General features: G+C 37.3%; 1 protein-coding gene across 26 annotated transcripts in view; it reads left to right on the top strand.

Annotated features, from left to right (window-relative positions):
• The window catches only part of MAP4K3 (mitogen-activated protein kinase kinase kinase kinase 3), a 179,354-nt gene that overhangs the window by 16,454 nt on the left and 148,054 nt on the right, over positions 1-14,846 (top strand). For 5 of the 26 annotated variants that reach the window (XR_014051553.1, XR_014051550.1, XM_081483169.1 and 2 more), the window contains exon 2: positions 5,395-5,439. The exons of 17 other annotated variants lie outside the window; for them this stretch is intronic. Coding sequence is in view for 3 of the 9 variants with exons in the window: in XM_081483169.1 (XP_081339295.1) it covers positions 5,395-5,439 (45 nt within the window). In the remaining 6 variants the exon portion in view is untranslated. Of the gene's footprint in view, positions 1-5,394; positions 5,440-6,763; positions 6,879-6,964; positions 7,110-14,846 lie in introns of those variants that run through there. 4 more of the 26 variants (XM_081483189.1, XM_081483182.1, XM_081483191.1 and 1 more) reach the window with 2 other exon arrangements.

The following is a 14,846-nucleotide window of genomic DNA, read 5'->3' on the forward strand; positions in this document are numbered from 1 at the left end:
TCTGTCCGTTTACTTTTCCATTTATTTATTTTTGGACTTAAAGATTCCTGTTTTATTTATTGAGTTCTAATTAATCAGTATCACTTATTTTGATGGTCAAACTATTTAAGCCTTGGTTATTTAGATTCTGTCTTAGCTCCAGCTGCAAAAACAAAAGGCCATAGACTAGATGGCTTAAACAACAGAAATTTACTTTGTCACAGTTTTGAAGACTAGAAGTCTAGGATCAAGGTGTGCCAGCACAGTTGGTTTCTGGTGGGGGCTCTGTTCCTGGTTTGTAGATGGCCCTCATCTACTGTCTTACTGTGTACTTACCTGGCAGAGAGGAAGTGAAGCTCTCTTGTTTCTCTTCTAAGGGCACTGGTGCCATGTGAGAGCCCCCAGCCTCATTACCTCATCTAAACCTAATTATCTGCCCAAGGCCCTATCTCCAGACACCATCACATGGCGATTAGGGTTTCAACGTATGAACTGGGGGGGCGTTGGGGGACACAGTTCAGTCCATAGCAGATTCAGTTGCTTTAATAATTATATTTCAAGAAGCTCTATTTTATTATTTTTTTCAAGTCTGTATATTCTTTTTTTGCATAGTTTCTTGTTCTTAGGGTTTTGACCCCTTCTTATAACTTTGGTTATCTTAACATACTTACTGACATTTCTTTTTCAGATTACTATCCTGTCTTTTCAAATTTGGGGTGGGGGGAATGTTGGTCTTTCTCTGTGCTGGTTTGTTGTGTTTGTTGATTCTCCCTTGTGGTGGATTTTTATTTTAATTTTTAATTCATCTGAAATTTCTGTGAGTATCTTTTGTGGCTCAAGTTATATGAGAATGTCCTTCCAAAATAGTTTTGCTTTCACTCCTACTGGGAACCTCATGAATCTCATTGGTCTGGAACTAACCTTTATGTTAAATCCTCAGTTTGGAATTTCTCATATATTATGTGTAATGCAGATTTGAACCCCAGACCCAAATGAGTAGCAGGCTCTTGGTTTTGAATTCTGAAGGGGCTTTTTTCTTTCCTCCCTGCTATGAACAGAGATTTTTGTGTGGACATAACTTTTCAGCTCTTTTGGGTAAATACCAAGGAGTGTAATTGCTGAATTGTGTGGTGAGACTATGTTTAGCTTTGTGGAAAAACTGCCAAACTTGCTTCCAGAGTGACTGTACCATTTTATATTCCAACCAGCAATGAATCCTGTTCCTGTTGCCCCACAGCCTTGCCAGCATTTGGTGGTGTCTGTCTTTTGGATTTTGGCTATCTTCATAGGTCTGTAGTGGTTATCTTATTTAATTTGCAGTTCCCTGGGACATTGATCATCTAGTCATGTGCTTGTTTGTCATCTGTATATCTTATTTGGTGAGGTGTCTGTTCAGGTCTTTTTGTCTTTTTTAAAAATTGGATTGTTTGTCTTCTAACAGTTTTAAGAGTTCTTTGTATATTGTAGGTACAAGCCTTGTATCAGATGTATGTATTGCAGTTATTTTCTCCCATGTATGGCTTGTCTTTTCATTCTCTTAACAGAATCTTTAGCAGAGCAGAAGTTTTTAATTTAGTGAAGCCCAGCTTATTGATTATTTCATTGATCATGTTGCTGCTGCTAAGTCGCTTCAGTCGTGTCCAACTCTGTGCAACCCATGGACAGCAGCCCACCAGGCTCCTCCGTCCACAGGATTCTCTGCGCAAGAATACTGGAGTGGGTTGCCATTTCCTTCTCCACATTGATCATGCCTTTGGTGTTATTTAAAAACCCATTGCCAAACCCATACCATGGTCACCTAGATTTTCTCTTCCAGAACTTCTTTAGTTTTGCATTTGACATTTAGGTCTATGATCTATTTGAAATAGTTAATTTTTGTGAGAGCTGTTAAGATCTGTGTCTAGATTTTTTTTTTGTTTTTGCCATGTGGATGTCCAGTTGTTTGAATACCATTTGTTGAAAAGATCATCCTTTTTCCATCTAATTACCATTATTCCTTTGACAAGGGTCACTTGACTGTATCTGTATGGGTCTATTTTGGGGTTCTTGTATTAGCTTACTAGGGATGTCAAAATAGAGTATCATAGACTGGATGGCTTAAACAACAGAAACTTATTTTCTTGGAGTTCCTACTAGCTCCGGAGGCTAGAAGTTCTGAGATAAGGATTTTTAGCAGAGTTAGTTTCTAGTAAGGCCTTTCTCCTTGTCTTATATAACTGACTGTCTTCTCCTGGTGTCTTTACGTGGTCTTCCCTCTGTAACTGTCTATGTTCACACAGGGGTAGTTTGAGATTATTAAAGAGTGGTATCCAGTACTTTGGAGTCAGATATAGCATAGAACTGGGTTTCCCAGGTGGCGCTAGTGGTAAAGAACCTGCCTGCCAGTGCAGGGGACATACGAGAGACAGGTTCGATCCCTGGATCGGGAAGAGCCCCTGGAGGAGGGCACAGCAACCCACTCCAGTATTCTTGCCCAGAGAATCCCGTGGACAGAGGAGCTTGGTGGGCTGCAGTCCATAGTGTTGCAGAGAGTCAGACACGAGTGAGGCAACTTAGCATGCACCGCACACACAGCATACAACTAGAGGAAGTAAGGACTGGGAGTTCACTGAATCCAGTTAGGAGAATGTACTTGCTGTCTGTAGAGGTGTTTTCCAGAGTGTTTAGAGTGGTTGGCAAAATATCCTGTTGACAGCTGATTCAGAAAATAAGAGAAGATGGTGACATCTTTTGTAGTCTTTTGTTGAGGAGTTTGATCCTGTTACTTCCTCCTGGTGCCATATCATTTATATCCTTCTCTAAGTGTGTTCCCCAGGGGTTCTTACTGAGCATCTCTGCTGAACTCTGTACCATGGCTGATGCAGAAGATATGAGCCCTCTTCTCAGGGAGGTGGCAGGGTAGATATGGGCATGTATGTGTGTGTGTGCACGCTCAGTCATGTCAAACTCTTTGTGACCCCATGGACTGTAGCCTGCTTGGCCCCTGTGTCCGTGGGATTTTCCAGGCAAGAGTACTGGAGTGGTTTACCATTTCCTACTCCAGGGTATGGATGTACTATGTAATTTAATTTCAGCATTAGCATGGAGCATTTTTTTTAGTATGTATTGAATTATGTGATTCTTGATAGACTTAACAGAAGATCAGAAAACGGTTGTAACTTTCTAGAAGAAACAGAATGAAAGTTGGTCTCTAAAATGTGTTTTAGATTTAATGGGTGAAGTGGAACAACATTGCAGTTGAAATGAATATTGGAAAATGAAGACGAGATTGAGGATGGGGGGATAAACAAGAAGGGATCATGCAGGAAATAGGTGAAATTGCATCAAACGAGAATAATGGAAAATACTGGATATTAATGACAGCAGTAATTATTATAATAATAGCAAATAGCATTTATGGAGTACTCAGTAAGTCCTAGGCATGGTTCTGTGCAAACAGTCCAAGAATGAATGATAATAATGTGAATTAGACTAATGACACAGGAAGTTTGAGGCATAGGTAGACTGAAGAGATGGGAAACTTGAATAAAGCAAGCTGTATAGTTGGAGTTTGGACAGATCGATTGAGGTAATCAGTTTAAGTGGAAAGATGTCTCATCTCCTTCCTCTTCCCCCCTAGTGGTAGACTATCATAACTGAAGGGACCAGGGAGAGGAGATGTGGTAAAGAAAGAAAAAGTGAATGTGACAATGAGATTTCTTCAGTTATGGGAGCCAAGAGAAGGGACATCTTTTGCTTAGAGGTTTCAAATGAAGAAGCGCTCTCATCTAACTTCCTCCTCACTTTTCAAAAAGGTTCAAAGGATTCAAGATTCATGGTTTCAGTCTTTTTTTTGAGGTGTCACATTTAAGTGAGTGAGTGAAATATGCCATGAAAGACCTGTGCCATAATATACATGTATGTGAAAGTTATGGTCTTTAGGAAAAGGTTTGGTATTACAAGTTACTGAATATGTTCTAGTCGAAACAGCTAAGACTAATGGAAAGATAGTGAGATATGACCCACCATTGTTGTAATCAAAGTTTTCTTTCAACACCTGTGCATCCTTAAAATCCTTTTTTGGATTCCTGTTGTCCTTCCAGTACCTCAAGAGTTGGTGACTTATGATCTCCCAGTGTCCCTGCACGGGAGGCTTCACACTGCTCTCCCACCACAACATCCTTAAGGTGACAGAGTCAGTGACAGAGTCAGTGAAAGGTAGAGAACGTTGAGGGTGCCAATGATAGGAAACTCAGGTGGACAGTGGCATTATTAAAACTTGTTCTTTCCTTTCTCTGTTTCTCACTGTGTCTGTCCCCATCCCTGCTCCTCCACCTTTTCTCCCTTTAATGAAAACTCAAACCCCAAACCTTTAAAGAGGGTTGAAAAGAGACTATAATTTTACAGAAACAGGCCACACTCAGAGCTATGTTTGCTTTTTGTGTGCCATTCAGCTTGAACAGTCATAAGTCAGTCAGTCATTGTCATTTTTATTTCATAATCATTATATTGACATTTTTCTTTGGTGGTCTCATGTTTCTAGTTAGTGCTTTGATGTTCATCTGCTTCACTACTGGAGTCTGCTAATCGCATATGATGTTTTAATTTGGAATGTTGAGGTTTGTTTTTTTTTTTATAAAGTAAACTGTGGTTACATGAGGCTTGACAGACTTTTTTCTTTCAAAAAACCAAAATTGAAGGTTACTGTTAATTACTGGGCAGAGTTGCTATTTTTACAGTAGGTTTGTATTGAGATTTCCTTGGATGTTTCTAGTATGTTATAGTATTTGGATTAAATTTTAAAGAATGTTTCTGTAATAACATAACGTATATTGTTTTACACTAAGTGATCATATAAAAGGTATGAAATTTAAATCTGTGTTTTATAAGACTTTGAACAAAGTATTCTAAAAATATAATTTAACTTATTTTGGTGGGTTTTAGAAAACTCTGGAAACCAAACTTATTTTATATGGCAGCAAAAGGGTCTAGTTTTTTTTAGCAGCATTGTTTGTAGAAGTTATTCACTTACCTGATATGACCAGCTGTTTTAGGAGATAAATACCTTTTTGTTTATCTGGACAAGGCTTAAACTCACCTTTTTACACTCATACCATTTTTAAAATTTAGTTTATCTTTTAATTCTTTGGCTTAATTGAGGTTTTTTTCTTTAAACTTATTTTAGAATATTTTTAGATTTATGAAAAGTTACAAAAATAGTAGAGAGTTTCTGTAAACTCCTCAGCCATTTTCCCCTTTTGTTAACATCTCACACGACCATGGTACATTTGTCACAACTGTAAGAACCAACTTTGGTTCATCACTGTTAACTGAACATTACCTTTTATTTGGATATCACTGGCTTTCCCCTAGCTTCTCTTCTGTACCAGGCTCCCATTCAGGATGCCACCTTACATCTTGTATTGTGTTTTCCAGACTTTGTTTGTGATGACCTTTACAGTTTTGAGGAGTGCTGATCAGGTATTTTGTAGTGTGTGTCTCTATTTATTTGTATCTAATGTTTTTCTCATGGTTAGGCTGGAATATGAATTATTGGGGGGGATGAAGTATCCGTGCTATTAATTTGACTTATCACTGGTGATGTTAACCTTGATCACCTGGCCTTGGTGATGTTTTCCAGGTTTCTTCATTGTAAGTCACTGTTCCCACCTTTCCATATTGTGCTGTCTGAAAGCAAATCATTAAACATAGCCCCACACTTAGAGGGTGACTAGTTACGCCTCATCTTTGTGCGAGAGGGAGTAGCTACGTAAATTACTTGGAGCTCTTCTGTATGGAGATTTGTATCTTTGCCCCTCAGTTATTTGATATATCAGTATGGATTTATCAATACTTCTTTTGTATTGTGGATTGTACTCCGGTGCTCAGATTGCTCATGCTGTCCCAGCCTGGTCACTGGAAGCTCCTTCAGGTGGTCTCCTGTGTCCCTTTGATAGGTCCCTGTCATTTTGTTTTTAATACTTTCTTACTCCTGGCAATATAAAATGCTTCAGGCTCATCATGTGTATTCCCTGCCCCAGCCGTATGATCAGGCATTTCTTCAAGGACCCCAGATTCATTATATGGAAGAGCACTGTGAGAGACCAAGATTTGGGTTATGGGAGTACTTGTTCTTACTGGTGTGTCACTTCTTCTAGGCCCCCTTCTAGATGGATCTAGGAGATATACATTTGTATATGCATGTATATATATACTTATGTATATAAATAAATCTAGGAGATATATATGTATATAATATATATTGTTAATGTATAAAATAGTTCTATAATCTAAATCTAATATAAATATATAGATATAAGTATATAAATATGTTGTCAATATATAAGGTATTTATTTTATAATATATGTTATATATAAATACATATATTACTGGTTCATGAAGTTTTTTGTATCTATATAACTATTCTTTTAAGCTAAATGTGGTAGTATACTGACGTCTTTGAATCTAATCCCGTCCCCCATGGTTCATTCTAGACTTCCCCATTGCCTATCTGTAGCCTTCTCTAATAGTAAGAAACCTGGCTCACTCCCACCATCTGCCATCCATTTATGTCCTTATTCAATTTTAGTACATCTGTACAGTTTTTTAGGAATTGCCACAACTCTGTTTTACAAGTTTTCAAACCAAACTGTTCTCATACTTTAAGTTGCTCATCTGCATTTTGAAGTAATAACAATTATTATATATCATGTGCTAAGCGTTTTTCTGTAAGCTTTGACCCCTGATAATCTGTTTTAATCTTAGTCCATGCTATGATGTAGGATCTCCATCTCTATTTTACAGATGAGAATAGAGGGGCACAGGAGCTTTGGTGATTTGCTCTCGGCTTCCCAGCTAGCAGCAACTGAACCCAGTCTGCCTGTGGAGTCCGTGCACTCAGCCACACTGCCAAAGTTAGGTGTGTGGAAGCACAGAGCCATGCATCTGTTGTGTTGGTTTCTACTTTTTTAAAAATAATGTTTTTGTTTTTGTTTCTTTGCCAAGGAAGGAAGATTGGAAGTGATTCGGTGATATGAGAAAATCCCCCAGTGTATCTCCCTGGTCATGAGAAGGAACAGTAATGAGAAATGAGTAGATTTCCTTAAAAAGGCAACTATGCAGTGGAACTGTATACTTACTAAAGGAGAGGGTATGTTATCTTCTGGTTAGTTAAGATTGAGCTAGTGAGGAAAGTAGTTTATGCTTTTGAAAATGCTCTGGCATAAAACATGGACAGCTCCCCCTTCTCTGCCCCAAACCTTCCACCACTGTTGCCAGATTATTATTTTTTCCTTCTGGTAGAAGCATGTGGTTTTCACCCTCTTCAAATATGTTCCTTGCACAGAGGGGAAAGGAGTGAGTGGGTCAGAACTGCAGTTAGCAAAGGCTGGTTAGCTGGCTCCTGATCAAGTCAGGAACCCAATCATTTGAAGGGATTTCTTTATTTAACAGGCCAGAAAACATCAAATCTATTCCATTTCACCAGAGCCTGTTTAGCTTTTGGTTTCATTGGTCAGCTTATATAGAAAAGCTTAGTTATTCTGGAGCTTTTTTTTTTCAGACACTGCAGTCCCCTCGCTCTTTCTCCCAACCCCAGCATTTGACTTAAAATTTTTTAACAGGTTTATTGAGATAAAATTCACATACCATAAAACTCACCCGTTAAAAGTATACAATTCAGTGAGTTAACCATCTGACTTAAATTTGAGTCTTAAAATAAGAAACAAGATAGAGATGGAATTTATTTTTACAAATTTATGTTTTTTATATAATTCGTAATTATATTTTTACATTAACTGCTGCTTAGGGACACCAAAGGTGACTATTAATGGCTAACTTTGTTAATTTATAAGGATTGGAGAGACATAAAGGCCATTAGAAATTAGCAAAACGTGGCTTAGTTTTTTTATTCCTCTTTGAATAATGTACAAAATTGGTTTATTTTCACCATAATTCCATTTTCCTTTCTTCTTTTTTCTGGCTGTCTCCTTTTCTCCCACTCAGTCTTAAAGGGCATTCAGTCCTCTAAACGTGTTTCAGCTAAGTCATAATTAAGCTGAAGCTAGGTTCTGTTTGTTACTTGTCTACCAGTAGATGCAAAGGGAAGAGATCTTTTTTGTACTCTGAAAATTCCCATTTATTTAGTGTGGAACATGTTAAATTTCTCCTGTTGCTTAAGCAAAGTCAGATCAATTCACATAGAAAATCTGAAGGCAACTTTAATCATTAATTCTGGTGCTTATGCAGATAGGCAGCATGTTTTTAGCCATACATTTGGAACTGTTTAAGAACCTTATCTTTTAAAAAAGCACTTTACTTCCTAGAAGTAGTTTGGACTTTGCAAGTGCAGGCTGTCATTTCACAGAAAAGAGAACCTGGCTGTGAACCACACCCAAGATGTGGGGCTATTGCCCCTGGCTCAGAATTGCTTATAACCTCTTGAAGTTCATAGTTCTTCCCCAAATTGTTGGTGACAGTAGTTAGGATTCTTTATGGATTTGGTGGTTTTATTTTGAATAAATGAACTACCGTTTATGTAATGAATTACCGTTGACATAATATTTGGTTTTCATACAACATTCAAAGTATTAGATTGGTACATACTCTTGAATTGAGGCACAGGAGGCAGAGTAGGAAATAGAGATCTGCAAGCAGGTGGCAGTGGAGGTGGGATGTGGAGGCATTTTCTCAAAAGCATTACTGACACATTTTCTTAAGAACACATATTCTTCTGAAAAGTTTTCCTGATGATATTGTAATTTTTAAATTACTATTTGCCTCCCATTTCCCACAGAATGATATCTAAAAACTATTTGATAGAAGATTTTAACGTCAAATTCTGAAATTCCTATGCAAAGGGATTTGGCAGTAAGATATGAATATTTAGAGCAGAAATTTTTCTTCCTGCCTCTGGGCACCACTAGTGTTTAGAGAAGAAGTATTCAGTGCTTCTCTTTGCTTTTTGAGTTTGGCTTTTGGTGGAAAGGTTGAGGGGTATGTTTCTAGCTTCCACACTTGGCTGTTTCTATGAAGATAACAACATGTTGCTTATTGTAAAAGTATCAAGGCAGAAGGGAACAAAATCATATTTAACTGTGCCAGGACGTTTTAATGCTGGCCGTAAGCATGTTGTTTGGCTTGCAGATGCTCCTTGAGCTGTGCTTCTTCTGGGGTCACTTTGGGAAAAATGTGATGGGAAAATGAGAATAACTGTGTATGTTGTTAATATGAAGATGCAGAAACTGATACGGGGGAAAGGAATGATGTGCTTTGGGACTCTGTCAGAATCTTGTACATGTTCTGTAGGAAGCAGGAGATTAAAGTCCCCATGAGTGGCAAAGTGATCCAAAGCTGTACTTCCCCTAGAGCTACTTAGTCAGCATGTGTGTAGTGAAGGTTGGACCTCTTATTCCAAGAACTCTCAGAAAGACAGTTGGGAGCAGACTTCTTTGCCTGGTGGCACAGTGTGCCTGACTCTACCTGATCTTGCCTTTCTTATGACTTTCTGATTGTACTGTCTTTCTTTAGTCCCTGTTCCTGACACCTGAACTTCTACCATGTTTGCTGTTCCACATAATGGCAAAATGGATTCTTGCAGTTGTAATCTCAATCGTTGTAGTTACTGGCTGTGCCCCATTTTTGACTGTTAGTGTTTGGTTTCACAAACTTTGTGATTGTGCTTGTTTTTGTCACCAATACCAGTATCTGGTATACCTTGGACTGCAAGGAGATCAAACCAGACAGCCCTAAAAGAAATCAACCCTGAGTATTCATTGGAAGGACTAATGCTGAAGCTGAAGGTCCAATACTTTGGTCACCTGATGTGACGAGTCAACTCATTGGAAAAGGCCCTGATGCTGAGAAAGATTGAGGGCAAGAGGAGAAGGGGGTGACAGAGAACGAGATGGTTGGATGGCATCTCTGACTCAACGGACATGAGTTTGAGCAAACTCCAGAAGTATAGTGTAGGACGGAGGAGCCTGGTGTGCTGCAGTCCATGGGGTCACACAAAGTCGGACACAACTTAGCAACTGAACCAATAACATCAGTCACAAGTAGATACTGCTTAGTCAGATGGCCAAATAGTTATGAAGTTAGTCTCTTGAACTGGAAAGCTGGATTTGAACTTAAGCTCTCCTAGTTTTTTAGCTTTGTGACCTTCGACACTTAATTTATCTTCTCTGTACCTTGGTTTCATTTGTTAGATGAAAAGGATGAAATAGGTTATTGTGCAGTTTAAATAAAGCCTTTAGATCTTAGTATATTACCTTTTACTTACTAAGTACTCCATAAATGTTAACTATTTTTGTAATAGTATTTGTTCCTGTTACTATGTAAATTTGAGCCTATGTTCATGGCTCAGTTTAGGAAAGCCCTTCTTAGTACTTCCCAGGGTTTTTTTGGTTTGTTTTTATTTTAATATTAGCCTGTCTCAGTCATACTGTCTGTCACATCTTCCAGGTTTTGTGTTCTTTCTTTTCCTCCTACATAGCACTACTCAATCTGTTGCCTGTTTGTTTCCCACAACTGGAATGTAAGCTTTGTGGGATCACAGAAGTTCTGTGTCCTATATTTTGTTATACCTCCAACTTTTAGCGCAGTCCCTGGAACAAGTAGAACCTCAGTAAGTATTTTGGAGGAAGACATTAATTGCTACAGTTAGCTGTTCAGTGTATAGCTGCAGGAATTGTGGACATTTCTCTTCTTCTTGAGCCATTTTGTCATTTTTTTCCAGGTCCCTGTCCTTCTGGCTGTCAGTCAGTTTTACCTTTGGAAGTATGTTCTCCTCTGACATGATCCTTTGTATCTTGTTTGGTACATTAGTAAGGTTTTCCCAAATTTGTTTTCTGGAGCATTAGATCCTTACTTAAAGGACTAACCATTCTGTGATCAAATGAGTTTGGGAAACGCTGCTATTTCCTTCCTCCACATGGAAATTCACATTATATATTAGCGTATTGAAGACTCTGAAAAGTCTTATAATAGATGTACTTTTAACTTTGATCAGTTATTGTCCTAAACTAATCGATCATAAATCTAAACTTTTTTTTGCCTAATATCACAGAACACGCTTTGTGAAATGCAGGGCTGGCCTTCTGCTTAAGGCCTGATTTACCCTCTCTCAGTTCCTTTCTGTGTAAAATTATGAGGTCAGGAGAGTTATAGCAAAATAATGAGAAACAACTTTGTGAACTCTAAAGTGCCTTAAGGCATTCATTGTTGTCGGGCATTTAAACCTCCTTCCTTAACTACCAGGTGAATGTGGTGACCAATATCCTTGGAATCTGAAGGCATTACATCCCCCTATCTGCAGACCTTAAAAGTTTTTCAGTGCTAGTAGTCCCAGCTGTTCTTTCCCTTAGAATTTTTTTTTTGGCTCGGGAAGACTTTTCTGCCCATGTGTAGAACAGAAAGTTTTTCCAGTAGTTATGTACAGATGTGAGAGTTGGACCATAAAGAAGACTGAGTGCCGAAGAATTGATGTTTTCAAGTTGTGGGGCCGGAGAAGACACTTAAGAGCCCCTTGGACAGCAGGGAGATCAAACTAGTCAATCATAAAGGAAATCAACCCTGAATTTTTATTGGAAGGACTGATGCTGAAGCTCAATACTTTCGCCACCTAACGTGAAGAACCGAGTCATTAGAAAAGACCCTGATTCTGGGAAAGATTGAAGGCAGGAGAACGAGGCAGCAGAGGATGAGATGATTGGATGGTATCATCGACACAATGGACAGGAATTTGAGCAAACTCCAGGAGATAGTGAAGGATCGGAAAGACTAGCATGCTGCAGTCTGTGGAGTCGCAGAGTCGGACACAACTTAGCAGCTGAACAGCAGCAAGGGAGTCAAACTTACTATTTCTCTGTGCTCTTCTTTTAAACTGGATCTCAAATAACAACTTGAGCTAAAAATAGAGGTCAAGAAGACTTCTCAGATATTGATGTCCATTTATTTTCTAATCCTTTTAGGAAATCCACTCTCAATTTAAGGCATAAAATTATATGGAGTATATCTTGCTTTAAAAAATGACTGTTGAGGGGATTCCCTGGTGATCCAGTGGAGAGTATTCTGCACTTCCATTGCAGGGCGCACGTGTTCCATCCGCGGTCCAGGAACTAAGATCCTGCGAGCTGTGAGATGCGATCTAAATAAATGAAATTGAAGGGGAAAAAAGTGCTGTTTAATTACTGTTTCTAAGAGGACGTTTGTTGGGTTCTGTTCATTTGTGTATAGCTTTAAGTAAAATAATGTGGTGACTTAAAAATCTTCCATTCTTTTAAACACATTTTATTATTTCTAAAAGATTTACTTAATGCCTTTGTGGATTAGATGGTATGGTTGTATTTCATTTGAATGAAAAAATAATACAGAAAAGCAATGCTAAGACAGCAGTGTCATTTAACTATATATATATATTTTTTTAATGTCATTATTACACATAGCCTTTTATGTATTTTAAATGACTGTTCCATACATTTTAGTTTAATTGCTAGAATAAGAAAGTTTCATTTTTGAGAAACCAGAGAGATTTTTGAAAGTTAGGGAAATGTTTTTGTATTTTATATTATTAAAAGTACTAGTTTATGATATTTACCCAGTCAAGTCTTTTTAAAAATAATCCTTTAAATATCATTTTCACTATAAGTAAATTCATGTTTACCTCTTGAAGACAAATTTTGGTTTTCTTCACATGTTGTGTGTTTATAGGAAAATTGCATAATATGGTTTTTGGCTATTACAGTTAAATGACTATAGTGGTTTTCCATAGTTTGTTATTACAATGTGTGGGTATGGAATCACAATTTATGTAGATACAAAGCTTTACAAACACTTCTAAGATTTTTTTTAATAATACCAGTTGACTTTGTTATGACTATATTACTCTTAATTTTCTAGAACTGTGAAATTCTCTTATTAGAATGAGTGCAGATTATTGCATGAGTACAGGGAATTCAGAATTCTCGATTTCATCTATTCCTGACGATCCAGGGAGGGTTCTTCTGCCTCTTTTGCTTTAAAGCAGTGGCCTGTCCCTGAGCTGAAAATCAGCTTTCTTGTTAAGATGGATCAGCAGCCCCACCTCCAGTATTCTAAATTACTGTCCTTCCACCCAGACCTAGCTGTAATAGAAACCAAAAAGAGATCAACCAAATTTATTTCTCTGATATAATCAGGAAAAAAAGGATGACTGTTGGACATAAATAGCATTTTGTGGAGAGAAGTTTTTCAAAGTACCTTTAATAGTTGGAATCCCTTTCTGCTATTTTCAGCTCATTGTTGGAATTGGCACATAAAAACTATCCGCTTAAGAGCTATTGACCCTCTTAAAGCTATTTCTTCTCTTAACCACACTGTCCTTATCTCAGGACCCGTGAATTAGAGGTCTGTCTTTACATTTCTTATGGTACTAGGTAAACAGGCATTTATACAGACTAACATAATCAGTGAGTGCATGTAGAATATGGATAATGATTTTGTTTCTTTCTGTCCACAGTGTTAAATTACTGTGTCTTCCTTAGTTTTTAACTGAGTCTCTTTCGGTGTCTACCATATTTTATTTTTTTCTTCTGATTTCTTCTCTCTGCACACTAAATTTTTCTGGAGAAATTTATAAACTGGCTGTTTATATTGAAGCATTGAATACAACTTCAAGTAGATTTTTGTTGAGATTCCCATCAAGTACCTATTTTCATACCTTCAATTCTATTACTCAAAATTCTGCATTTGGTTTTAAAAAGCTAAATAGAAATTCAACTAATCATACATGTGTTGTGTATTTATTATGTATAAGCACTACCCTATTAAGTCCTGGGTGTAAAAATATAAATAAGACAATCCAAGAGCTCATAGCCTTAACAAGGAAGACAGTCATACAAATAAGCATAACAACAGTATGATTTTATTTTAGGAGTAAATTCTAGGTTCTCTCTTTCTTTTTAAAAAGCAGTTTATGAGGGTGTAATTGACATATTGTAAACTGTACATATTTAACTTGTATGATTTGATTAAGTTTTGACATATGTATATACCCATGAAGCCATCATGGCAATCAAAATAATAAACATACTCATAATCCTCAAAAGTTTCTATGTGCCCCATGTAATCTTTCTTGCCCCTCACCTTTCTCACTTCTGACTAGTCCCCAGGCAACCACTGATATGCTGTCAGTTTAGATTAGCTTGCCATTTCTAGAATTTTATATGACTGGAATCACAGAGTATGTACTATTTTGTCCAACTTCTTTTACTTACCTTAATTATTGTGACATTTACCCATGTTGTTGAATGTGTCAGTATTCCTTTTTATTGATGAGGATGGTGTTTCACTGTAGGGATACAAGACAGTTTGTTTCTTCACTCATGGTTCTTATTCATGCTCTTTTTATTAAGAAATATTTGCCAAACTCAAGGTCACTAAGATTATCTCTTAATATTTCTTCCAGAGTATTTTTAGAAGTAGTGTTTGAGCTTTGCTGCAGTATAGCTTACAAACATAAAAATTACCCAGGACTGTATTACAGTCTGATTTCTAGTAAATTTATATGGTTGTGCAGCTATTTCTACAATTTAATTTAGAAGACTTCCCTCACCCCTGGAGGTTTCTTTATGTGCCTTTGATCTCAGATCAATTTGATTATGATGTGCTTTAATGTTTTCTGCATCATTCTTGTGCTGGGAGTTAAGGTCTTGGAGCTGTGGATTTATAGTTTTCATCACATTTGCGGAAAATTTGATCATCATTGTAAAAATTTTCTGACTATTATTAGGCTGCTTGAAGTTGTCCCACAGCTAACTAATACTCTGATCATTTTATTCCAGTTTTTTTTCCTCTATTTCATTTTGCATAGTTTATATATGATTTGTTTTTGAGTCCATTACTCTTTTTT

The sequence above is a fragment of the Giraffa tippelskirchi genome, chromosome 4, assembly GCF_054371585.1.
Source record: "Giraffa tippelskirchi isolate mGirTip1 chromosome 4, T2T-mGirTip1v1.2.pri, whole genome shotgun sequence".
NCBI classification, from domain to species: Eukaryota; Metazoa; Chordata; class Mammalia; order Artiodactyla; family Giraffidae; genus Giraffa; species Giraffa tippelskirchi.